The 26658-nt window shown below is 40.1% G+C and overlaps 1 protein-coding gene across 5 annotated transcripts; it reads left to right on the forward strand.

Annotated features, from left to right (window-relative positions):
- The first annotated feature begins 29 nt into the window (after positions 1 to 29).
- LOC132092808 (A-kinase anchor protein 7) lies at positions 30 to 26090 on the forward strand. 5 transcript variants are annotated; one of them, XM_059499231.1, is made up of 9 exons: positions 33 to 565; positions 1546 to 1683; positions 2048 to 2193; positions 2619 to 2755; positions 3615 to 3775; positions 4185 to 4297; positions 4505 to 4652; positions 25499 to 25614; positions 25645 to 26090. In XM_059499231.1, the coding sequence occupies exons 1-9, from the start codon at positions 331 to 333 to the stop codon at positions 25645 to 25647; spliced, it is 1197 nt and encodes a 398-aa protein (XP_059355214.1). In that variant the 5' UTR covers positions 33 to 330; the 3' UTR covers positions 25648 to 26090. The 5 variants fall into 5 exon arrangements, with proteins under 5 accessions (XP_059355212.1, XP_059355214.1, XP_059355211.1 ...); XM_059499226.1 differs by lacking the exon at positions 25645 to 26090 and adding an exon at positions 23947 to 23982 and having other exon boundaries at positions 53 to 565; positions 24834 to 25644; XM_059499229.1 differs by lacking the exons at positions 25499 to 25614; positions 25645 to 26090 and adding an exon at positions 5240 to 5427 and having other exon boundaries at positions 30 to 565.
- The last annotated feature ends 568 nt before the right edge of the window (positions 26091 to 26658 follow it).

Below are 26658 nucleotides of genomic sequence, written 5' to 3' on the forward strand. Positions count from 1 at the left end.
TTTATTTTGTGTTCCATTAAAAAAGGTTTGAAACTACACGAGAGCGAATGTTTCCTGCCGGTGTTTTTCGAAACGCTTTCTCGTCGAGCACCGCGTGTCCCCTCTGAGTGCCCGTAACATGTGTGTCGTGTTGTGCTCGGTCTGTTTTTAACATGAAAGCTGATCCTGCAGTGAATGCAGAAAAACGCCTGACGAGGGAAACCGAGCCGCTTTAATGGCGGGACTGTAAGACCAAGAGTTTATTTACACACTTTACAAACACATACAACATTAAGTCCCATCTCAGTGTGCAGCGGACTGTCCAGAAACACTCGGGTAGTTTGTGTGGACATGATCCGCTGCCACGCGCTGTTGGTGGGAGCTGTAGCGCGCGCGGCTCGGCGGTGTACCGCAGATCTCCAGTGTGCTCCGGTCAAGCTGAAGCTGTGTGTCCGAGCTCAGAGACACTGTTGCGGGAGTCCACTGCATGCCGTAGATCAGACACACACCATGGAGGAGATCAACAACAACTCTGTGTCCACACGACAAGAACAGAGCACTACACAACAGATGAACACTACCAAGGGTGAGACATGCACACTACTGTCCACGTGTCCTGTGCTTTAGTACGAAGGAATAGATTTCAAATCATTTGATTTAAGGCATCATTTTATAAGAGCATCTGACTTAATACACAGCGGTGCCAAATAATATCTTGACACTATAAATGTGTTTTCTTAATTTTTGAACTCTTGGTGTGTGTATAAACCACGTGTGTGTTGGTGATTTTTACTGAAGGTGTGACGTCAGGTCCACTAAACACGAACAAACTGCTGCTGATTGGGTCTTGATCTGGAGGAAAACCAATGCTAAATGTAACAATATGTGTCCCTGGTGCACAAAACCAGTCATTAGGGTCTTTTTTAACATTTCACTATCTGAAGCTGAATAAATCATCTCTCCATTGATGTGTGGTTTGTTCGGAGGACAACATTTGTCTGAGATACAACTATTTGAAAATCTGGAATCGGAGGGAGCAAAAAAACCTAATTATTGAGAAAATCATCTTTAAAGTTGTTCAGATGAAGTTCTTAGCAATGCATATTACTAATGATAATACATTTTTGATATATTTAGGGTAGGAAATTTACAAAATATCTTCATGGAACATTTTGCCATTAAAAATTGGATCATTTTGACTCATACAGAGTATTGTTGTCTATGGCTACAAATATACCTGTGCTACTGATGACTGCTTCTGTGCAATCATACAACTTTAAGAAAACGCCAGCCAGACTAAAAATATGCGAGCAGCTGCGTTCTGGAAATGTTTTGTGCTGTGAATGCAGAATGAATGCATCTCAATTCAAGATGTCTTTGGGAATCATCAGGCCTATGTGCTGTTTCAGCACAACAGTGTTTGGTTTGGGTTCGATATCCAAAGTAAAACCTGCAGCAGCTTGTTATCTACAGGCATAAAGCATACATTTATGAAGGTCATATCACCAAGCACAAGCAGTGTTGCTTTTCTGTCCTCATTAAATGTCTTTCTTTTCTTTGTGGCAGTCAAGAAGGTCAAAAAAGCTAAGAAAGAGCCGAAGAGAGTGGCAGGCCAGAAGAAGAAGCAGAAGGAGGCGGAGAGCACCAGCAGCCTGATGGCCGAGCTTCCCTTCTCGAGCACCGAGGTCTGGAAGGAGCTGGGCTGTGAGTAGATCCACACAGAGAGCTCTTACCTTCAGAGCGGCTCCTGTAGGCTAGAACTTCAGCAGTGCTTCTGCACGTTTGTCAGTGTTTGCTTCTCAATGGCGCTCACATCCTAGAAGAACTGACTAGTGAACATGCTCCTGTTTCTGATGCTGATGTTTTCACTGCAAACGATAAGGTCAGCATCACATGACAATGGAGGCTGTTCACAGACTGTGACACCTTTTCACAGATAATAAATCTAGCAGTGGATTTTATGAGGATTACATTTTGGTTATTTTCAGTGAATGAGGGGAAGTTCTCTCTCAGCCGTTGGACGTGGTTTCGTTGTTCTGTTGTCTGAATGCTTGTTCCTGTGTTTCAGTCTCCAGCGCAGACTCGAGTGTGAAGAAGAAGCGTAAGAGAGGAGACGGCGCTCGAGTGGAGAGTGAGGAAGATGGTGAGAAGAAGAAGAAGAAGGAGACGGCTCGTCCAAACTACTTTGTCTCTGTGCCAATCACGAACCCAGAGGTACGAGCCGGAGACAGAGACAGTCTTTCACAGGACGGCTGCTGAAAATAAATAATATCTCCGTACAGATAACGAGACGATATCGAGCTGATTGTTAGTGTGCTGGTGTCTCGGTCAGTTTACAGCAGTCACAGAAATACATAGCAGTTTCACTATAGACTGTTACCAATAAGACAAAATATAAACTAAATCCATCTTTGCACAGCAAGACGTGGCATTAAGAAGTGTTGACACTGCAGTTACAGTTGCATAAATAATGCTATGTGATTAATGTTTTAAAAATAGTGTTTTGAATCCGTCCCTTCAGAATGGATCATTGAATCATTGATTCGCTCAAATGCACTTGATTCATTCAGTAGTGAATCAGCACTGTGTTGCTCAGAGATGCTCAACAGTTCTGCCGTGTGTGTGTGTGTGTGTGTCAGATCAAGCAGGCGGTGCAGGGTGTGCAGAAGCTGCTGCTGGAGAAGGATTGTCGTCTGTCTCGAGCACTGATACCTGTGGACACACTACACATCACTCTACTGGTGACTCACCTGAGCACACAGGAGCAGCTGGACCTGTGAGATCTCTCACACACACACACACACAGATCGTATACGCCGAGTGTGCAGCAGGGTTGGGAGTTAAGAGGTCTCGATCAATGTGAAATGAACAAACATGTCAATTACAGTAGATCTGCTCACGCTGCATCAGATTTCTTGTTCAGGCGGCTTGATTCCTAAAATAAATAACCGCTCTGTTTTTCATGCTACTGGAATAAACAACGTGAAACCTTGATTTTCTAATCCACAAATAGCAACAAACTAATTTAGGAATGCTTCTTAGTTTGCTTTAGCAGTAGCCAGAATCTCCTCAAAACATTTCAAATAATTTCTACAGCAATGATTTGACAACGCTGATTTTACAATTACAGCACTCTTGATTAGCTCTGTTTTTAAGTGATAGGCAGTTTTAGTGTACATGCATGTCTTTGCAGAAACAATGACTCAGCATTGTGATTGACTTAAAAAACTACAACACAGAAACATTTGATGATAGTGTAATAATAAAAAATGCCCCTGAAATCAATTCCAAGGTGCAAATATAGACCCTAACTGTGAAAGACAATTTCAGCTCGAGTCACTTCAACGTTAGTTCAGTTCAGTAAAAGAAATGGTTTATAATAGAAGTGCTATTATAATAGTTACTCTGTCTTGTGTGGTTAATCTTTGTTCTTGAATTACTCTACATGCAGATCTTGAACCCCAGTTAAAACAACCGTAGAGTAACCTCTTGTGGGTTTTATTGTCTTCAGAGGCCAGAAACTGATCTGAGGTCTGTGAGAGCTGCATGTGTCCTCATCTCGCAGCACAGAATGCCTTCGCTCTCAGTGTCTGTAACTGAAGGAGGATTGACTGTGTGTGTGTGTGTGTGTGCAGTGCTGTGTCTACATTATCAGAGCTGGAGTCTCCTCTGAACGCTCTGCTGGGGGGCCACAGGCTGCTCCTGCCCTTCGCTGGAGTCGCACACTTTAAACAGGAAGTGGCTTTCGTGCAGATCGCGGCAGGAGAGCATCTGAGCACTCTCACGCTCATGGCAGGTACAGCACTCCTCATCCGCTCGTCTGTGTTCACGCTTCAGATGGGCCAGTCTGAACCTGACGTAATACGGCCCTTTAAATACACGTTAACTCTTGATTTGAACTCTTCTGTCTGCAGCTTTCATAACATAGTCAACATTTACCAAAATAATCAGATGAATCAAACTGAAGTCAGGTGTAGATGTGATCAGACTGTGACAGTGAGAGGATCTAATACTGGCTGATCAATACATGAGCACAGTGTTTAGATGATTACTGAAACCCCAGGGAATGTCGCAGAGAGATTGATCATGTTCTTGTCTTACATTGAGGACAGTGTAGTCTCGGCCCGGCCGTGGAGGCTGTCAATAGAGTATCCCAGGATGCATCTGTCCCTGTGAGGCTCTGAGGGTTGTTTCTCTCCACCCAGAAAGCATCAGGAAGGCGTTCGAGGAGCGGGGCATCGCTTCTGGAGATGACAAAGCATTCAAACCTCATCTGACGTTTCTCAAACTCTCTCGAGCTCCTAAACTACGCAGACAGGTGTGTGTGTGTGTGTGTGTGATTAATCTAATCATACTGCAGTCTCTGTTGAAGTTTGACATCTTACTCTTACCCTTTTCGCTTAAACAGTGTTCATATTATTTAGTGTTTCCTCTGAATGAGACCTGAAGTATTAAAGCAATACTGCAGTGTTCTTCTGTTTGCTCTGTACTTACTGTGTGTGTGTGTGTGTGTGTGTCTTCGCAGGGCGTTAAGAAGCTGGATCTGGCTCTGTTCTCAGAGTTCGAGGGCCGTGTGTTTGGCGATGAGTGTGTGTGTAGAGTGGACCTGTGCTCCATGCTGAAGAAAAAGAGTGCAGATGGATACTACCACTGTGAGAAGAGCGTCAGCTTCGGTGAGTACCCCATCAGTCATGAAACAGTGCTTCTGGACCTGTCCTGTAAAAGAGGAGAGGAACACATCACTGCTGTAGAGCACTTCTGGGTTTCTGTGGTGTTCTTTGGGCTCAGGTTTGCAGGTCATTTATAAACTCTGTTACTGTGATGCAGTAATGTGCCACAGTGCTGAATGCATGAGAAGGCCAGACACTTCAGCCAAAGACATTGTTTTCATGCACTGCGCAATTCTGAGATTTCCATCAAGTCTTTTTTCAGACTAGTGGACAGAAAACATCCAAACGCAAATGCAAGTCTTATTTGATTAATTTAATAAGTCCAATACATATCATATTTTTCCACTTCAGCAGCATTTTCATACTTCACACTTTACACTTTTATTCCTGTCTCTATTCTGAAGGTTTTTCCTAAATGGTTTGTTCATGTATCATTCACGCTAATATATATGATATTTTATTCCTTATAATTCAAAAAATCTGAAGTCCTGTCAATATAAATCTTTAACTCTAATAGGTCAAAGGTCAAACAAGAATATTGAGCCTGGCTTTATGCATTGTTCAGATTTCAGTGTTCATGTCCTCTCTAGAAAATGGTTTGTCCGCCTGTCATCTTGCACTGATGACATCATCTGGAGTCTGTGCAGTGATTGGTGGAGACACGTATCACACAGTCATGAAGCCACACCCTGTTCTTATAACATCGAATAACTAACTAGAAGCAAACCTAATAGACAATGGAGCACTTTTCACATTTCCATTTGAGACAGGAGGAGAGAGCACAGAGCAGATCAGTTACTGGAGTAAAGAGTACACATACTTATTCAAAAATGTAGTCGAGTGAAAGTTGCTGAAATCTTTGATACTCAGTAAAACTCTTTTCTTGTCGAACTTTCCATTGGACTCTTGTAATGAACAATGTAGCCCTCCATCAAAAAATCTAAGGCAGCGATACCTGATAATGTTGTTGCTTTTAAAGGCCAGTATTAATCCAAATCCTGGTCCAGCTGGAATTGTTTCAACTCCTTTGGATTTCTTAAATGTACTGTAGCCGCTATAAGGAATTGTAAAATTCCCAAAGAAATACCCAGAAGTATTACAAAAAGGAGCTTTAAATAGTTTGAAGGGTTTCTGCATGAGCTGTTTGCATCTGCCTGGGATCATTTGTTTCTAATACCTGATGTGACCACTGCATGGCAGCATTTGCACACTTTATTTTTGAAGATCGTGAATATGCATGCACCTGTTTAGAAATTCAGAGTAAAGGGCCGTGATAATCCTTGGTTCTCAAACGAATTATCTGAACTCCTTCATGAAAGAAACTTGGCTTGAGCCACAGCGAGGAAATCGGATATAGAAGAGATTGGGTAGCATTTAGAATATGGAGAAACAAACGTACAGCTCTAATTCGTAGATCAAAATCTGAATATTATCTAAATGAAATATCACAAAATCTAAGTAATCCTATTGGATTTTGGAAAACCATCAAATCACTTTCGCCTTCTACGTTATCTAATAATGTCTCATTGCTAATAGGACAGATATGGTAAAAAGAATAGGTGCCAAAGGGTGCAAGTTAAGGGGTTTCTTTCTGATAGGCTCAGTATTGAATCTGGTGTGCCACAAGGGTCCATTTTGGGTCCCCTATTATTTACATTATATATTAACATTCTTGGTTCTAATCTAACTGATGCAAGTATTCATTTATACGCAGACGACACCATACTTTATTGTTTTGCATCCTCCAGTGATAGTTGTATTTCAAAGTTGCAGGAAGCATTTGTAATAGTTCAGCGCAACCTCCTCTCTTTAAAACTAGTTCTGAATGATAAGAAAACAAAATACATGGTCTTTTCTAGGAAACATAAGTGTGAATCTTCTCCATCACGTCTTTACACTACAGGGTAAATCTATAGTCTATAATCTATAATAATCTATAGTAAAACTGGTCTCCTCCTACAAATACCTAGGCTTTGTGTTGGAGGAGGACTTATCATTCAAGTTACATGTTATACCATTGTTATTTAAATTAAGGTTAAAGCTGGGGTTTTATTTTTGGAATAGTGCCTGTTTTTCACAGTCAGCCAAGAGATAGTTGATGGAAGCTACCTTCTTACCTGTCTTAGATTATATAGATGTTTTTTACAGAAATACCACTAAGGCTCTTTTCCAATCATTAGACTCTGTTTATCACTCTGCTTTAAGATTTATATCTCGTACAAATTATTACACTCATCATTGTGTATTGTATGAAATGGTAGGCTGGCCCTCACTTCTCTTAAAAAGATACAAGCATTGGCTTATACTTGTGTATAAGGCCATAGTTGGCCAGCTTCCTCTGTATATGATTAGTCTATTAACTGTTAATAGTCAAAGGTATAATCTGCGTTCAAATAGATATATTCTCTTAATGAAGACAGAGTTTGGAAAAACCGCTTTTATTTATAGTGCACCAACTGCTTGGAATGAGATTGAAAGATTACTGAAACTGTACTTATTTCAGTGAGTGAGTTTAAGTCATATCCCAACCAAACATTTCAAACTGTCTGCACCTGTTCTTAATTTGAATTGAGACTATTTGTGATTATTGTTTTATGTACTTATTTTACTTTGTCTGTTTCGATCATGTTCACTGTGTGCTGTTACTTTGGCCAGGGCTCACTTGTAAATGAGATATCTATCTCAATGTGATTTTTTCCCCTGGTTAAATAAAGGTATAATAAAAATGAAAAAAAAAACTAAGCAACCAAAAAGATACTTGAGTACAGCAACTAATGTAATTTACTGACATGCATTACAGCAAGCCTGTGCTAACAGAGAGCTTATGGTAAAGTGTTAGCTTCATCTTGATACATCTGCTGTGTTTCTGTCGTTGTTTGCTCATCATCTGAATCAGATTAAATGTGAGTCTTTTAGCTCACCCTGGATTAAAGCATTGCAGTCTACTAATGCTCAGTAAATGTTTATAAAGCGGATCGTTCCGCTCCTTGATTCTGATTGGCTGTGCCAAGTTTCAAAGCTGTTGTAAATTACAATGTAACATACACCTTTGTTTACGTCTGTGTGTTGCTCGGCAACCACTTTGTAGCAGCCACAACTGCTTCTGAGGAGCTACATTGTTTGGTGGAAGAATACTGTTTTTATTAATATCATTACATTTTATTTAGTGAGTCCTTACTACATATATGGAATAACCATCTTATAAAAGAAATGAGCCCCGTGAAGCCGTGGGCTCATTTTATGACAGCTAAGAAGGTTTTAGTCACTCCGCTTTGTGTCCTAACAACATACCTAATTGCTTTAATGAATCACAGTTCATTATATTGATCTCTCATGTCTGTCAGATGTTCAGAGAAACACACACTGATTTCATAGATCAGATGTACAGTACAGAAAGAGTGCACTGAGTGCTGATGTGGACATGAAGACACTAGAGGCCAGTGTTGATCTGAAACGGTCTTCTGTAGTAGGTCAGTCTCTCACAGCATCGTTTGTGTCACTGCAGTAACTCTGTGGTCATCTGTGATCAGCTCCTCGGACGTCTCTGGGGTCTCCATAAAAGGGTCAGAACGAGCACAAATCAGTCAGTGTCCGTCTCTCAAAGACACATTGGGATTTTGTTCCTTAAGCTTTTATTTAGGGTTAATTCATTTCCACTGAGGTCAAAATCTTTAGGGGACACAAAAGATTGTTGTTCTCTTTAGTAGACATTGGATTTGCTTTTGTCTGTGCATCAATGGCTACTTTTGAATGGATCTATAATGGATCAATGATTGAGTCAGGCTGAAAAGCCCTGATGTAAACACATCTGATCTGACTGAGCTCCGTCTGAATGGATAGAAAGGAGGTCTGTGGACCTGAAATAATCTGATCAGTAGCAACAAATGAAGCATGTAAATGCAGTGCTGTGATCGGTACGTTTACATGCGTTTTGCATTTGTTTTTGGTTGTATTATTTTTAATTTAGTGGGTTTAGCTTGCTTTAAAATGCTGTGCAAGCAGTTGCTTTTGTTTAATAATGTAATGTTTAGTGTCAGATACATTTACTGTTTTGGACTTTGTTTTCACAGCCGTCTGTTTAGAGGACAGAACGTGGCAGATCTGGGCAGAGACTGATTTCCTGTAATCTGGGTTATATAATCAGATTACTAGTATCAAGTGCTTGTAATTAGAGTATATTACAGTTTAAAATGCTTATAATACGATAACAGTTACTTTTGTATGGATTACATATTATTTACACAATGGCAGTAAATTAATTATTAATTGATTCTCTCTAATATTCCTCATTTAAAGGGGTCATATGATGCAATTACAATTTTTCTTTTCTCTTTGGATAGTTACAAGCTGTTCATACATAGAAAAGATCCCTAAAGTTTCAAGCCCAAAGACAGATTCTTTATAAAAGTTAAGACTTGTCCATGCCCTCCTAAAACGCCTCATTTAAAGATTTGCATAACCGCACCCAGATGTTTACGCTAAAAAGATTTATTCTCGCTGTAGTATTTTTCCCGCTTCAGTTTTGTGAAGTTGTTGCATGTTTCCTTGTGAAAGCGAAAATACTTTATTTGGTCTTAACAAAAGAGGACAAGACTAGAAATCAGTTGAGTTGAATTTCAACACTGTTCCAGTACAGTCCACCCCAGATATTCAGATGTGTGCAGCACATTTTACAGAGGACTGTTTCCTGAACCAGTAGCCTGCAATGCTTCTGTTTCTATAAAGATGGGCAGTTCAAACTTTGCAAGGACCGTCTGGTCCTTCTGACTCACAGCCTGTATGTTTTCTTATTAAAAAATTTGCTACTGATGATATAAATGCTAGTTTTGAGCAGTGTAAAGTAGCGCTAGTTGTTTCTCTGATCACAAATGCAGACATGGTTTTATGTTTATAATACACAACACATAAAAACACAGTATATGTCATTATCAACAAATGCCTCATTAGTAATGGGTTTTATTGGTTTTGTTTTGTCGCGCCGGGACACACATCACAGTATGCAGATTTCGTCACGCGCTTGAAGTATTCAGCCAATCACAACACACTGGACAGCTGGCCAATCAGAGCACACCTCACTTTTCAGAATGATGAGCTTTGTAAAAATCGACATGTTTCAGAAGGCGGGGCATAGAAGACAAACAATAATGTACAGTATGAGGAAAATAATGTGTGTTTTTAGCAACGTCGTATTACTTTACATTTTCCTTTCTAAAAATTCTTAAAATGATTAAAAAGCTAAATAATTGTGAATGAAAAATGAAATAATAAATCCGATAAAGGTTGAAGTGGATGGTATTGATCAGATCTCACACTGACACCCCGTGCTGAAACGATCGCTCTCTATCACATCGGCTCACGCTGGATTAAAACCTCACGTTACGCTGAGTTTGGAACATCCTGCACCAGTGACCTTCATCACTTCTCTTCTCCTGTCTTTGACATCGTCCCGGACTCTCATTTTAATAGATGATTACAGCACATTGAAAATACAAATCACCAGAAATAACTGAGCTGCATTATTTCAAAACAGAAGTGTGTCAGATGTGTTTCTGATGCTCGTCTGACACACATCCTGCTCCTTGCTCACTCCAGCAGACGTGTGTGTGTGTGTGTGTGTGTGTGTGTGTGTGTGTGTGTGTGAGGGAACAACAGGGCCATTCTCGCTCTGGAAGAGTTTGATACTGAACTTGTGAACTTCCTCTTAAGTCAAACAGAATAACCAGAAACTGAGACTGACATAGCAAACATCAGCTCATTAGCATTTGGCCACCAACATCTGTTCATTAACTTGAACTTGTGGTTACTCATTATACATGCAAGGAGGTTAGCCAATCATAAGAGTCCGTTTGCATATAGAAGTCATTGAGTAATTTGCTGGTGCTGGTGATGGTTGTGTACAAGTGGCTTCACTTGATTCCCAGACAGAGGATTGCTGAAGTATTGTGCAGGTATCCTGTGCAGATATTTCTAGAAAACAACACATTTCCTTCACATTCACGCTCCTGTCCACCCACAGATCTGTGTTTGAATCAGAATACACAACTACATATAGTACATTGTATTACATACAAATACAGATCAAACCAGGCTTATGGGTTGTGCTCCCGGGGGATGCATGAACTGATCTTGAGTCCCTTTTGATGAAAGCGTCTGCCAAATGCATGACTATAAATGATATGTGAATGACCATCAGTGAGAGAAAGATGCTTTTAAGAAACAGAGTGATGTAGTCACTGAAACAGCTCAACTTTACTTGATTCTTTGCAAATCTTTTATTTATTTATTTTAATCAGCGAGTCTTGAATCTGATCAATAGGTTTTTGAGGAACATTTATTTGTTCATCTCTCAATCATCATTGAATTGCATTGCATTATATGTGTGGATCATTTAAATCTCATTTTACTTAAACAGATTATTGAAGATATAGAGTGGTGACGGATATTTCTGCTATACTGTTATAAAGATCTAATTGATTTACTGTACATTACAAGCATCAGAATAAATATCATATAAATATCAACATCTGCAACAAATTGTCCATTTTGGCTCAGTTTGGGCTTCTGAATCCAACTGAGGTGTTTTTTTCCTCCTTGAATGTGAGATCCATATTCTCTGCAGAGTTTTATTTTATATGCAGGCTTAATAGATTCAGTTTTTCTGCCAGACTGTCCTGGTGTAACAGCTGGTTACAGTATTATTGTGACGTGATTGCTTCATAGATGTATTGTTAAAATCCTGTAATGCTATCGGTGTTAAACACACACACACACACACACACACAGTGTGGTGATGTTGTCTGACCGCAGCTCATCTAGGATAAGCTCAGCTCTCTAATCCTCCTACACAACTCATCCACACATTTCCAAGAACCTCACTTCTGCATCTTACTGATCTGAGAGCATCCCTGTCTGCCTTACATCCACACAGTGCTCAGAATCCCTGGACATGGTTAAGGAAAGATGTCTCTCACCATAATGCTTCTCTTGTGTATTTCTGTTCCAGTTTGGGGTTCAGTTCACATTACGGTGTATAATATTTTGCATTGATACAGTATTGTGGTATGGTGTTTGTGATTGAGATGTGGTGATGTTTAGATCATGCAAACTCAAGCTGATTCTGCGTATCTAACACACATCACACACTGTTTCACAAGGGCATGACACAATGTGATTTATTCTGATTTTCAATTATTTCATTTAAAAACATCCGACTGCAGCAAACCATAACCATTGCTTATATGAAATAAATGTTTACTTAAAACGTATTTTCAGTGCTGACAAAATTCATATGTTAACCCATGCGGTGAATTTTTCTCAGTTTGAACGCGTCAAATAATAAACAGAACTGCACACATCCCCACGGAAGAACATTCAGAACTACTTCTCCAAGTTTATGGCCATTCACGCAGGTAGATGAATTTGATATAGTTATGGAGTCAATATAATGCCATATATATATATACGCAAAAAAAATAAGTTTTGCAAATGAAAATTATAGTATTGGAAAATAAATTAGCTTTTTGCAAACAAAAATAAATAACTGCAAAAGCAAAGGTGTTGGGAGAAAAAAAAAATGTTTTGCACAAAAAAAAAAGAATTGCAAAACATATGAAAGTGCGAAAGCAATGATTTTGCAAAACCTTTTCCATGGTCATATATATTAATTTATTTGCAACGCTGCTTTTATTTTGCGTGTCAGTCTAGTTTGAGCTTGCGTTACTGTTTTCCCTTTGCGCTTCATTTTTCTGCGCGTCTCGCTTTGTGGCACTGTTTTGATGTGGGGGCGGAGTCAAGGGATGGGGATGCCTCCTCTTCATCACTCTCCTCTTTAGGGCTGCGTTTTCCAAAAGCATCATTAAAACTAGCAGTAACTCTGAACAAATGTGAACAAAGAACGCTTCTGTGCACTGGCGTCCTCCACAAGTTAAGAGCTTGTAAACAAACACTGTTAATGCACATGCAGTTAATCAAATGAAACAAAACACATTTTAATGCCATAAAAGTGTGCACATCGAGAGAAATAAACAGCAGATGTTCATGTTAAAAACTTCTTTAACTTGAGCAAATGCTGCTAATACACACATTTGTTAATAAAGTTAATAAAATGCAAACATGAATGTTTTAATGCTATTGAATAAAAAGAAACTATCCACTTGCAAGCCTATGCTCATCATGACAGGACCTGGATCAGTGAGCTGCGTCTCGGGCTGATAATGTCACTTCCAGGGAGGCATGTTGAACACGCCCCCGTCCCTTGACTCCGCCCCCACATCAAAACAGTGCCACAAAGCGAGACGCGCAGAAAAATGAAGTGCAAAGGGAAAACGGTAACGCAAGCTCAAACTAGACTGACACACAAAATAAAAGCAGTGTTTCAAATAAATTAATAGATATGACCATGGAAAATTTGTACTGCAAAATCATTGCTTTCGCGCGGTTTCATTTTTTTCGCAATTTTTTAATTAATTTTTTTTGTGCAAATTTATTTTCCTTAATACTTTAATTTTCGTTTGCAAAACTTTATTTTTTTGCGTATATATTCGGCATTATATTGACTCCATATATACTCGCATATATATATTTTAAAAGTAAAATAGTGTTGCTTTAACACGGGTGGAGCTAGGTTTGGCCTCGGCACTCACTGCAGCTTCTGTCTCTTATTCTTGACAAGAACAGCTACAGGTGTCGAGGAGCTTCAGCAGAACATCAGATGAGAGGAGAACAGGCCAAATTATCCTGTCCTGTCAGCCATTATATGCCATTAAAATGATTTAACATAAAGGGTTTATGTGAAGATTGTTTAAAGTTCACTTAAATTAGAAGTTATATTTTAAAGTCTAATAAATGTTACAATTCATAACTTTGTTATTCTCTAATATTAATAGCGATAGTAATTTTCCTAAATAACTATTTCCTAGACACATCAGTAGTATCGGTATCAGTGAGACTCACCTTCAGTCATTAAACAAATAATAAAAATATACTGTCTTTATGATGATTCTACATTAATCTGAAGATTGAATGTGGAATTATTGAAATATTGTTAGGAGTTATAAATCGCAATTATTGTTTGTTCCTGTAGCTCAATTGGTAGAGCACTGCGTTATCAAGCGCAAGGTTGGGGGTTCGATTCCCCGGGAGCACATGATAGGTAAAAACTGATAGTCTGAATGCACTGTAAGTCGCTTTGGATAAAAGCGTCTGCTAAATGCATTAATTTAATTTTTAATTTTAAATTTAATTTAAACTTTAAGAAATTTTTTAGATTACCTAGTTGATTATTTGTAAATTGGCTCATGAGCTTGCACATGTTTTCAGTGATCTCTCGTTTGACTTCTTGTCTTGTGTTAGCTCAGACCTGCATGCGGATGATGGTTTGTCCCCTGCTCAGATGAGCGGTGTGTTTGTTCTGTGTAAGCGTCTGTGGTCAGTATTGATCAGCGTGTCTGTTGATGCAGTTATGAGGTGAGAGGTGGACGTGTTTGTTTGGAGAAGCCGCTTCAATATTCATGACTGATGTTAATCAATTGTTTCCATATGACACTGTTTCTGATGATAATGGCCAGAGCGATGATTGCCTTTGGCTTTCATGTAGTGTCATAACCCGGCTCGGAGTTTATGACAAAGAAGTAAAACGAAAACGCTTAATAAAAATATAACCAATTTATTTCCCAAACAGAAGCAAAACTAAATACACAAAATGCCGGCAATAACAAAAACATAAAGGAGAAGACACGCCGGGGAGAGAAGCACTCTCTCTCTCCCCCGGAAGGCAGGAGGTAGGAAGCGTTTAACAGGCCGTTAACTCCAAACACAGGTGTCCTTCATCCACTCTCAGGATCACCGCCCCACCCTACTGAAACAAAGAATAGCAAAGAAAGTATGCAGGCCATCACAGTAGTAATAGTTCCATTCTGGATTAAAGCACATGTTGTGTATGTTTGTGTGGGTTGCTGATCAGTCTGGTGCTTTGTTATGCTGATTGCTGTGGTTTTGAGTGGTAATGGACTAATGATGGATATAGTATTGAATGTGGTGTATAGTAATGAAATACTGTGGTCTTGAGTGATACCAGGTGTCCGCTTTATTTGTATAGCACTTTTCACAACTCATCACATCATTTCACAGCAGCTTTGAATCATTACTTGTGGCTCAAGATTTTGGTCCTGTTATCAGGAGTTGCTAGAAAAAAGCTTAAATCCTGCAGTGAGCAGATCAGAGGTGGCTGTGGCAGGAAGAAAAAACTAAGATTTTGGTGTTCGATACTGAAAAGAAACCCACTGACAGGTCATCTGCTGTAGTTCACTTCACCTGACAAAACGTCTTCGTTCAGACACACTGCAAAATCTCCAAACCCAGATTTACATTTACATTTACATTTCATTTAGCAGACGCTTTTATCCAAAGCGACTTACAATTGCTATATATGTCAGAGGTCGCACGCCTCTGGAGCAACTAGGGGTTAAGTGTCTTGCTCAGGGACACATTGGTGTCTCACAGTGGATTCGAACCCGGGTCTCTCACACCACAGACGTGTGTCTTATCCACTGCGCCAACACCACCCCAGATGAAACTCCAGTAGTCCACATGAGAGAAGTCTGAGGTATGATGACATATACTTCTGTAAATAAATACAGTATAAAGAAGTTAAAAGGTTCAAGACGAACTATGATGTTGCCTTGAGAAAGCTAGACCAGATCGTTTGGAAAAAGTTCTAAAAAGCTCAAAGTCTGAAAGTTTTCAGTTTTAAGTATTTTGAAGCTTCAAGTCATCTTAAAGATTATGGTTTGAATGTTTCGAACGCAATACAGTCCATTAGAAAAACAGACTGAATAGAATGTAATTTTCAAATGGCTAAATTTACAAATAAATACATATATTTCATTCACACTAACAAGCTAAACCAACATATCTGATCTTGACCAGGTCGAGGCTTATTAATAATGATTGTCAGATGGCCAGAGGCCGGTGGGAAAGACACTCGGGACAGATGACTGATCTGTCAGCACTCGGCTCAGCCTCTGTGCTCACCAAACTACAGCACTTGCATGTGTTTTAAAGCCTTGTAAATTAAAACATTCAAGCGATTTTACACAATTCAAGTATAATAACATATTAAAGAGCTAAATTCGGTGCTTGTGAGCTGTTTAGTGTGTCACTGAGATCCGCCTCGTGTTTTATTGCATGTGCTGTTCGTTTGGGATTCATTTGGAAATGCAAATAAAGTCTTATGTGTTCTGTGTTGCACTGTTACCTTTTACAAGCGTGGAGCACATCTCCATCTCAGCAGCTCAGGACACAAACTCTTCCTCTGCATGTGCTGTGAGTCTGTGTTACTTAACATTCATCTGGGAAAACAGTGCATGCTATCTCACTAGATTCACGATGTACTGTAAGTGATGCTATGTACTAGGCCAACACAGGAGAATTCATCAACATATTTCTAAGTATGCGATTGGTTGTACATCGTGATTTCAAAATAAAAGTTCAGACCCTCGCTCTGAGTTTGCAGGTGGCCAAATAATAAAATTACATGATTTAAACGTCCATCAACCACGCTGTAAAGTGAAGTTTTTTATAAAAGATATTAAACTTAAATTGGCTATGTTCATATTTTGTGTAGGCATATTACATAATGTAGGCCTATTTTATCAGGGTTGTTCCATAAAACCATGTAATTACTTGGTTTTGATACTTTATTTGAACCAATTATTATTGTCTCATCATTAGTTTATATATAAATAGTCATCCTAAAGCCTGTTTTTCACTTAGGTCTTTTTGTATTACTAAAAAATACCAGATTACATAATTGTCAAAATAATGAGTAAATTACTTTGCTTACTGAATTTGCTTACTTACTGCATTGTTTTGATTTGTGTGATGGAAAGACAAATATTTTATGTCTTATAAATTGTATTAAAATATTGTCTCCTAGTGAACCAAGTATCTGTGTATCTCGTGAGCTAAGTGGATTCTTCAGGTCAATCATATTCATGAGGAAAAAAATCAGTTTGAATAAAGAAATGAATCCTTGTTAGTGTTTGAAAAGTCCTTGAAAGTCCTGGAATTTAATTTAGCAGTTTCTTCACCAGCTGCTGTCTCTCTCTTATATTAATCATCAAAAACAAGAAAACCACTCATTGCTCATGACTGAATAACTTTTGTATCCTTCTCAAGGGTCATTCTATTCTTGATTTTATTTTGTACTCAAGCCAACATCAAAGTTTGTTCGTGAACTTTAGCATCTAGTTTTATTGTTCTCAATCCGTTTTTATGTTACTTTTTTTCAGTTTTTAATTAAAAGTTTAATTTAAGTTAAAGAGGACATTCGTTACCACTTTTTTCCACAAGTTGGTATGATTCTTTAGGGTCTTCATGAAATGTCTGTAACATACTTTGGTTAAAATTCGTCAATGGTTGTGTAAAACAACACCCTTATCCCTTTAATGTTTTACAGATTTTGTGTTTTTTCATTTTTAGTTTTTAGTTTTCTTTTTAGTTTTATCTATTTTAGAACAGCTTAGTACATGCAAAATTAGTAATTGGCAACTAGCTGAAATAATACTTCTATATAATACTAGATCATTCTCATCTGTTTACTTTGGTCAAATATCTTTAATAAATGAGCTTAACCCCATGGGACAGTTTCGGTTTCTAAAAATGTGTACTAAAATGTGTACATACTAAAAAAAAGTGTATTTTGCAAGATGTCTCTCCTAGTATTTCTTGCTCAAATCTACATCAACACACCCATCTGAGAAGTGATTTTGCTAGCGTTCAATAGACTCAAACACACACCTGCTGTCTGCATCAACGTCATGTCCTTACAAACCGCAAACCAGTCATCTGGAAGAAGCAGCTTCTTGACACGGTGCCACCCTGAACACACCCTAGTGATTCTCTCATTATCACTACTGCGATCACAAGAGACCTTTAGACTCATTGAGTGTGTGTGTGTGTGCGTGTGTGTGTCTTCAAACATCTCTTCAGGCTGGCATATGTGTGTATATTTCAGCTTTACTCTAGTGTCATGGCAGTAAACCCGTTAACAGACTTGATAACTATTTAAGTGTGTTATTCCCAGCCTCTTCAGTGTTAGGGATAGGTTACAAATGAAGTGTTCCCTTAATCTCACTGTCAGCGAATTGAACTCAATAAACCCGTCTGCTGAAAACAATAAGTTCAGTTCCAAATGTTAAAGAAAAACTAGTAAGTATTTATTTAAAAGAAAAACATTCTAAAACTGAGCTGAACTGGATGACTAAAATCTCAACAAAAGCATAAATCAAAGTCTTTCGTGACTATAATAATCCTGAAGAGTGGGAAACCTAAACCGGCCTGGACTTCATGAACAGGAATCTTTTTGAGTGTTTAATGATGTGTTGTTGTTGTAGATGCCTCTCAGTGTGGACTTCGGCTTCATAAAGATTGAACTGTGGGCTCGTTATGTAACATTGCATAACATTTATGGCATTAGTAATAGTGTGAGTCAGCAGCGTGTGACATTTCCCAGCGTAAGCAGCAGCAGAGACACGTCTGGCCTCGGACGACCGGCTCTACAGCGGCCAGATTACATGCTAATCGAATCTGATTTCAGGAGGTTAAGAGGAGCTGAGGGACGGACTGGACAGTCATGTGACCGGGGTCATTGGGTGGGACAGCACTGTGTGTCTGTTAGATGCAGTGGGTTTGAGAGAAACTCACATGCCATTTTTCACTCCAGAATCACAAGACCTTTTTTATTTGTCATTATATTGTAGAAATCGTATTTTGCATGAACGGCATTAAAGGGATCACCCAAAAATGATCATTCTCTCATCGTTTACTCACCCTAATATTGTTCCAAAAACAAAAGAGGATCATTTGAAGAATACTGGAAACTGAACTGTTTTGGTGACCATTGACTTCCATCGTTTCTCTTCTTTTGTGATCCACACGAGGGAGAGTTAATGATGCCTGAATGATGGTTTTTGGATGGGCCACCTCTTTAAGCAGCGTTGTGTGGAATAGAGGTGAAGTGTGTCATTTGCTAAGACGAGGAAGAATGTGAGCAGATGTTCAGGGTTTTTAGACATTGCTGTTGTGTGTCCAGATGTTGGTTTCTTATTTAATTCTGATCGTGCTCAATGATGATCCTTATTAGAGTCTCATTACTGTAATACAATAAGAATCATCATCCTGCCTGGACACAATGATTATTAAAGGAAGGAAGTGGACATATTTGCTGAAATCACTGTAACTACATCCATCCTGTGTGTGTGTGTGTGTGTGTGTGTGTGTGTATTTGTTTAACCATATTTTCTATCAGCTAACCCATCCCCACATTTGGTCGTCACAAATATTATCTACCTGATAGAAAAATCAATGAAAGTCTATTCAATGTCCAAGTGCGTGTGTGTGTGTGTGTGTGTGTGTGTGTGTGTCCTGTAGCTCATGTCACTCTGACCTCTGCTCCAAATGAATCTCTCCAGAAAATACCAGAATTGTTAATGAATTGGAAAACCTAATTAGTCGTTATTTTTCCTGGTAGTGTAATTAGTAATATAATGGCTTACAGTCACTGTCAACTGTATTATGAGCTCATTTAATTGTCAGAGCATTTGATGACCAATTTAACTGTGATTAATGGATCGAGCACACACACACACACACGGCTGTTTTTATTTGCACAGACATCTCTCGCTCTGGATTGCGTGTGTGAGCAGCAGGCAGATGCTTGTTAGTTCACTGAGCTCAAACACACACACACACACACACACACAGCAATAAGCCGCTGTCCATTACAGAGCAATTATTCAAGCTGGCATGAGGATGGAGGCGGAGCTACAGCCGGCCAATCTCCCACCAGCCCCCTCCACACACACACACTCCCTCACACACACACGCACGCTTGCATAATCGCAGTGGAGCGAGAGACAGTCACACACTCACTGTGCCGCTCGCAGCATGGCTGGATTGTACCGCTCCTGTGCTTGAGGACAGAGAAGCCGGACAAAGGCAGGCATCATGGGACAGCTGTGCTGCTTCCCTCTCTCCCGACCGGAGGATAAGCTCAGTAAGTGTGTGGACGCAGCGCCTCATTCAAAGATCAGCGCCGTGAGCGCCGAGGCTGAGATTCCAGCTGTCTGAACGATGCTTGGGTTGGGATGATTAGTGTGATTCCATGCACTGATTGGGGTCTGTCTGACGTGGGAGTGTCTGTGTCTGCATGTGGGTTTTACAGAAGCTCTTCTGCGCTGGATGTGTGCGTCACCAAACCAGTGAAATACCAGTGAGATACCTGATAATCACATTCAGGTCTTAGGGTCAAGATCAGATTTGCCTTTCAGTCTGTAATGAAGGCACACTAGGCTCTAGAAAGAGAAATGAAGCTTGGAAAATCTTTTTCATTGTTGCGTGCTCGTGGTGGCTCCCTGTTGTCTCTTGTAGAGTATGTGTATCATGCACATGTGTTCCTGTATGCAGTGGAATCTGCTCTTCGAGAGGAGATGGAATAATGTAATGAAGTCTGACAGAGTGAAGTCGAGGTGGGAAACACTTCTAGATCATACAAGAGTGAACAAGTTGAGATGTGTGACTGAATCTGCTTCGTGGTTGTGTTCAGTATGAGCTTCTCGTTTGCATCGGAGGCAGCACGATTGCTCGTTAGTTTGACATCAGGATGCATCTCACAGGAGCGTAATCCGTCAGTGTTTGGATGAGCCTCAGTTTGACGATGCACTCGGTGTGCACTAAAGCTCGTGCCCTACTTAGAGCTCACGTGATGGTGAGGAGCAGTACGTCACGCCTGAGAGAGCAGCACTGTATGCATGGGAGAGCTCATGGGGCGCAGAAACACAGTGTGTTATGAAGCTGACGGGGTCACAGCGAGAGCTCAGTGTGTGTGTGTGTGATGCTCTCAGAGCCGGAGCTTTGTGTTAAAGCAGTGGGATGCATATAAATAACACACACACAGAGCATGGCCTTCTGCACATTCACACACTGCTGTCTGATGTCCTGGAGATGAGGAACACACACACACACACTCCCCACCTGAGGAACAGTGTTTGCTGCTCATCTCTTAAACGCGTCTCAGTGTGTGAACCGAGGCTTTTCTCTTCTGCTGTGTGTGTGGTCTTCTGTTTGTTGAGATGGACTGAAGGACAGCGATGCATCAAAGCAGAAACACCAGCCTTGAGCTCAGGCAGTACACAAGTGTTCATGTGTGTGTGTGTGTAAGGTCAGATTTGATTATCTTGTGCGGTTCTCCAGAGATACACACAGATAAGAGCACCCAAACTCACAGCTCTCAGTGGCTCACCATCAAAATGTTGGACATGTGTATGATTCACACTTTTGATGGATCTCATTCGAGCCGATGCTGGTTTGCCAAACTCTCAGATTTGAGAAATCTGGAAACACAAAGAAGTGTTTGCAGATTTAAGTCTGGTTCTCTCAAACAAACGAAAGGAGAAAGCGCTGAGCAGTCGTCGTGGGCCGAGAGGGGTTTATGATGGATAGAGCTGACATCTTTCATCGTATATGAGGCGGTACGTCTGCACCACAACAGTAGACTAAAAACAGAAACATTTTGCGTATAGACGACAACGTTGTCAAAAATGAGCCCTGTTCACAAAGATGTATGAAAATGACTAAAAGCGCAGTATTATTGATGCCAGGCCAGTAGTTGGCGATGTCAGTTTGTAAAGAAACTCACACGTATAGACCGATCACATAATTTGCATGAACACGAGTCACCAATTTCACAGATTAGCATTTTTTGTAGTTTACAATTCAGGTATAATTTTCAAAAACTGCCACTTTGAAACCCATTTTCAAAAGTTTGTGTTTGCAGGCCCCCGAACAGCAAAAACACACAAAGTTTTGAGTTTTTAGTTGAAAAAAGTGGCATGTAAACACCTGACCGGTTTCATTTAACGATTTGCAAACACAATATAATTACATTTATACGTTACATAATCGTTTCTAAATTAGAACTAAATCAATGAGTCGCAAAAATGACAATAATTTTTGTTAGATAATTTGAACGTTATGAGTTAGTTCTTAATACAGCACTGTAATCCTATTATAGTGTTCTAGAGCTCATGTGTCTGACAGTCTCAGCGCTGTCAAAATAAAAGTCCCACTTCTAACACTTATCGGCCAAACAGAAAACATATTGGCAGATACTGACAATTGTCAATTAATGTCAAATATGGCAGATAATTGTTAATTAAGGTATCTTAGTCCAATAGACAAAATGTAGATGAAAGGTGTGTTGACGACAGGAGCAAACTGAAGGAGAACCAGCTTCGCTCCAGTACAGCAGGGGGCGCTGATCCACAATCAGATTGACTCCAGTACATTAGAGGACTGTAAAGATATCTTTACCCTCTTTTAGCCAGTGGCTATCCTGGAGACATGTCACGCTTGCACAGGAGAACCGAAAACCACCTGTGCACCAGCGCCTTTAAACCAGTAACCATCAGACTACACAGACGGAAGAGCTTGACTGATTATATACTTCACTTATTTGAGCATTATAAGCAGCTTAAGAGGAATTTAACGAATTTGTATATTAGAAATGTGAGGTGTGAAATAATATATAATAATATATCTGCCATAATAGGGCAGGTTTACTTGTGGCAGACCAGTCCTGAGAGTCTCACTGGCTGCTCACCAGAAGCATTTCACTGGAGATGAGTTCTTGGAATAGCAGCTGGCACTTGGCTTTCTAAAGAGAGCGGAAGACAAACAGACCATCCTGAATACACACGCTGGTTATTAGAGGTGTGAAGGCCCATAACACTGATCCAGGACCAGCCTCTCCATCACAGATCCTGACCTGAGGCCCGCGGGAGATGACATGAATCAGGAGACCGGAGGGAGGCTTCCTGAGGAAATGCCATCAGAGGAACACAGACGCCCACAAACCAGTCTCTGAACCAAAACATCCGAAAACAACATTTACAGCTTACCCGAGGATCTGAGTCTGGATGTTAAGATTTCCATCAGTGTCTCATCAATGGATGCTCTGCAGTGAATGGGTGCCATCAGAATGAGAGTCTGATAAAAACATCACAATAATCCACAGCACTCCAGTCCATCAGTGAACATCTGGAGAAGACAAAAGATGAAACCCATCCAGCATTAAGATGATTTTAACTCAAACACATAGTCTATAATCCATAATAACACTTCCTCCAGTGAAAAAGTGTTCTGGTCTGAATCAGGAGAGAAATCTGCACAGATCAAGCAGCGTTTAAACAGATCTAAACTAATATTTTGATGTGAGAGACAACAGCACATTATTATGGATTATGGACAAATAGTAGTAGAAGATGAGAACTCCATCAAAAAATAGCCACTCTGGATATTTATTATTTGACGTGTCATAACCCTTTCAGTCTTGTATCTGTGGTTAAGGTCCATTCAGTTATTGCCTCAATGATTGAGAGAGACTTTTTATTGCAGTGTTTTTGGGGAAGTTTCTCAAGTTGGCTGAACTTTAGATATCCAGGGAGTGATTTATACCTCGAGAATTGAGTGCTGGATGTTGTAAGGTTATGCATCGGTTGGTTTTCCTGTATTTTAAGTGTTTTGTGGTTTGAGAAAGATTTTAAACAAGTAAAAGACCAGACTATTTAATGTAGCCAGAACATGAGACTAACAGAGAGACACTGCAGAGTCTTGTTGTTGTGTCTTGATCAATGATTCAATTAACAGTCAGTTATTGTGTGTGTTGTAAACAAGACACACTGTACACAGTGTACTAATACGAGAATCAAATCAATTACAGAATCAAATGAAGCTGCAAAATTAAATACGTAACTGTGATTATGATCAGGTTCATTTCAGATCTGCTCCTGTTGCATCGTGTTTCTCTTGTGTTTATGCTGAAGAACAAGAAAAGCAATGCTTTGAAGTATTTCTATATTTCTAAATCGACTGTTGTATTTGATGCATTGTAGACAGTGTTTTACCCAACATGCACTGCAGTGACACTCCCTTACAAATCAACAAGGTGCAGGTGTGCATGAATCAGACATTAATTGTGCGATTTCAGCCTTTCATAATCACAATTACAGTATCAAGGTAAATAATCAGCAATGTCGTTAATGTTATGCTCATGCAGCCGAAGAATCAAAGCTGTCATAATTGTTCTGAAATCTAGAAAAGGTGATCTGGAAGCCGTGGATGAGCCGTGAATCAGTGGGTCTCGTCCCCCTTCATCAGACCATCTGGGTGATTCTGATGGTTTGTGATGCTCAGAGTGAAGAAAGCACTTCAAGTTGATAATGTGTTGTTTATCTTGCAGATCTTGTGCAAAGCAGGCAGCGTGCCGCACGGACAAGTACGTGTTCCTCCCTTCATGTCTGTGTGTAGTGTGCTTCAACCCCTCACGACCCTACTACTGAGGGACTATACACAGATTCACCACACTGTGTTTGTTTCGTAGTCAAGACTGTCATCTTATCCATTACTCAAGGGATGCACGATATATCGCTGAGTAAAATTACTGAACTGCTCATATCACAGTCATTCTTCTGTGCCGGGTGACAGAAGTACTGTAGAAGACACAACGAACATTAAAGTAATGCTTTGATTCCTACCTTAAGCATTAAACTAGACCGGTACAAATCTAGATCTAGTGTAACATACTAAATGTTATGTATTTATGATTATTAGATGTCAGAACTACAGCAAACTATTTTACATTTAAAACAAAAGTACTTAACATTGACTGTTATATATTAGTATAGTTTTTTTAAATACTTTTGTTCATCAAGGATGCATTAACTTGATCAAAAGTGACAGTAAAGACATTTATAATGTTACAAAAGATGTCTATTTCACAATATTTACTGTATTTTGTGAACAGATAAATGCAGCCTTGGTGAGCAGAAGAGACTTCAAAGTCGTACTTATTCCAAAGTTTTGAACAGTAATGTATTCATGGGTCATCAGCTGAATCGGTCAGTATCTGTGCATCCCTGCATTATTCCTGTTTAGATGAATCTCATGATGAACAGATCGTCTGAAGGCTGAGAAAGAAAGAGAAAGAGAGCTTTAGCTGGTAAAATGTGAAGTTCCTCATCAGCACCTGTAACCCTGTGTGAGCGACACGTGTGTGTGATCAGATCTGTGTGTGTGTGACGGACAGCTTTTACTGATGCCACTGTGTGTGTGTGTGTGTGTGTGTAGGTGTTAAGAAAGCCCCGGAGGATGAGGAGTTAGTGAGTCTGAGTAAGCGGCTGGTGGAGGATGCCGTGTTGAGGGCCGTGCAGCAGTACATGGAGGAGACTCAGCAGAACGGCTCCATGCTGAAAGACAAGGGTCCACCGGGGGCCACCGGCAAACTCCCCAGCACCAAATGAGCGCGTGAGCCCCGAGCGACCGGGCGGAGAGCCTCCACACACCTCCACCTGCCAGGGGGCGCCAGAGCGCAGCAGAGAGCCGTTTGAGTCGAGCTGAAGAAGAGCAGAGAGTGAAGACGCACACAGCACTCAAACTGAACTTGATTTTACTGTCTTTCCCCGTCCTGCATCACTCTGTCTGTTTGACTTTATTAGTGACGGATCCTTCAGAGAACAGCACACGGGTTCACACACACACACACACACACGCGCTGATGTAGTGTCTGGAGGCTGTTTCAGTCTGTCGGTGTTGCTTTGGCATCTTGACGTCTGACAGTCTCAGTGAAGTGCTCAGTTTGACTCATGACCTGCAGGCCTGAAGCCCGATCCATGACCTCTGAGAGAGCTGTGAACATGCTGAGAGTGATGCTAGACCTGCTGTGTGTGTGTGTGTGTGTGTAACCCTGCATATGTGTTTCACTGTCAGATGATGTGTGTGTGTGTGTGTCGTAGGGTGTGCGTCTGCTCGGAGCAGAATGGATTGTGAAAGAGAGCGCAGGCGGACGCAGGTAGAGGCCATCAAGACACTGTTAGCACAGGAACACATCCAAGCTAAGATCCGACAGGAACTGGACTCGGCCGTCAGAGGAAGTCCACACTGAAGCTCATGGACACACACAACCATCTCAGAGTAAACACACACACCTTCACTGATGTACAGACACACACACATCAGTCCACAGCGTTCTTACTGAAGCGAGGCTGGTCTTAAAAAGAATATTATTATATGATTCTTTTTTGAGGAATTCAAATGTATGTGAGCTGATTTGATGTATTTGTCTGTAGTGCTTCAGATAAGCACCCAGTGGCCTTAGAGAAATCACTCCTCCTGATATTGCTGAAGAACATGCCGTTTCAGTTTAGCTTTTCCGTATTTCCACCAGAACCTTAAAATGTGTTTTTTTTTTAATGCCCCCTGTCCTGATCTTTCTTGAGTTTGCCCGTTCTGATGAAGTGTTGAAGCCAGCTCCATTCATGTAAACAGTGCTATGATGTCATCGTTTTTTACTCTTAAAAATAAAGGAGATGAGAGCGAGTGACATGATTCCTTCTCTTGAGGTTGTTCTCAGTCTTGTATCTCAGAGTCATGTTGGCAGGGGTTTCTGAGACACATTTGCAACGCCTCCGACTTTACGTTGGACTATTTTTTCCCTCATCTTCTGAAATCAGCATATTGCCAGCCGTCTGCTGAGCGTGAGAGAAGTCAAAGCACGATGGAGAACAGCCTCGACGCTTCCGAGGCTCTAGACTTCTGACACGAGGACTAGAAGTTTAATTGAGGTGAAGTCATCACAAGCAGAAAGAGGATTTAGCTTCGTAAGCTCGCTTTGCTAATTCTTTCTCAGCTGGGTCAATAAAAGAATGTTTGCATGGAGAAAACTTAGAAATTTAGATGCCATATAATTCAAAAGGACAAAAAAATTAATTCTTAAAACAAACAAAAAAAAAATACTTGTGGACATGAGACACATAATATGTATAAAATATACATGTTGTATCATATAAAAATGATTTTTATTGAACTCCTAAATTGTCATATTAAAACCTCTGGTATTTATTGAGAGTAATGCGATATAAAGATACACTTTTAAATCTGGGAGTACTAGTACTTT

The sequence above is a fragment of the Carassius carassius genome, chromosome 18 (assembly GCF_963082965.1).
Source record: "Carassius carassius chromosome 18, fCarCar2.1, whole genome shotgun sequence".
Lineage (NCBI taxonomy): Eukaryota > Metazoa > Chordata > Actinopteri > Cypriniformes > Cyprinidae > Carassius > Carassius carassius.

What these genes read in the sequence shown, in the direction of transcription:
- LOC132092808 (XM_059499226.1), top strand. Translation starts at nt 331, where the DNA reads ATGATCCGCTGCCACGCGCTGTTGGTGGGAGCTGTAGCGCGCGCGGCT. An exon ending in ACAGATGAACACTACCAAGG is followed by an intron (nt 566 to 1,545) that starts GTGAGACATGCA and finishes TCTTTGTGGCAG; the next exon opens with TCAAGAAGGTCAAAAAAGCT. An exon ending in CTCCTAAACTACGCAGACAG is followed by an intron (nt 4,298 to 4,504) that starts GTGTGTGTGTGT and finishes GTGTCTTCGCAG; the next exon opens with GGCGTTAAGAAGCTGGATCT.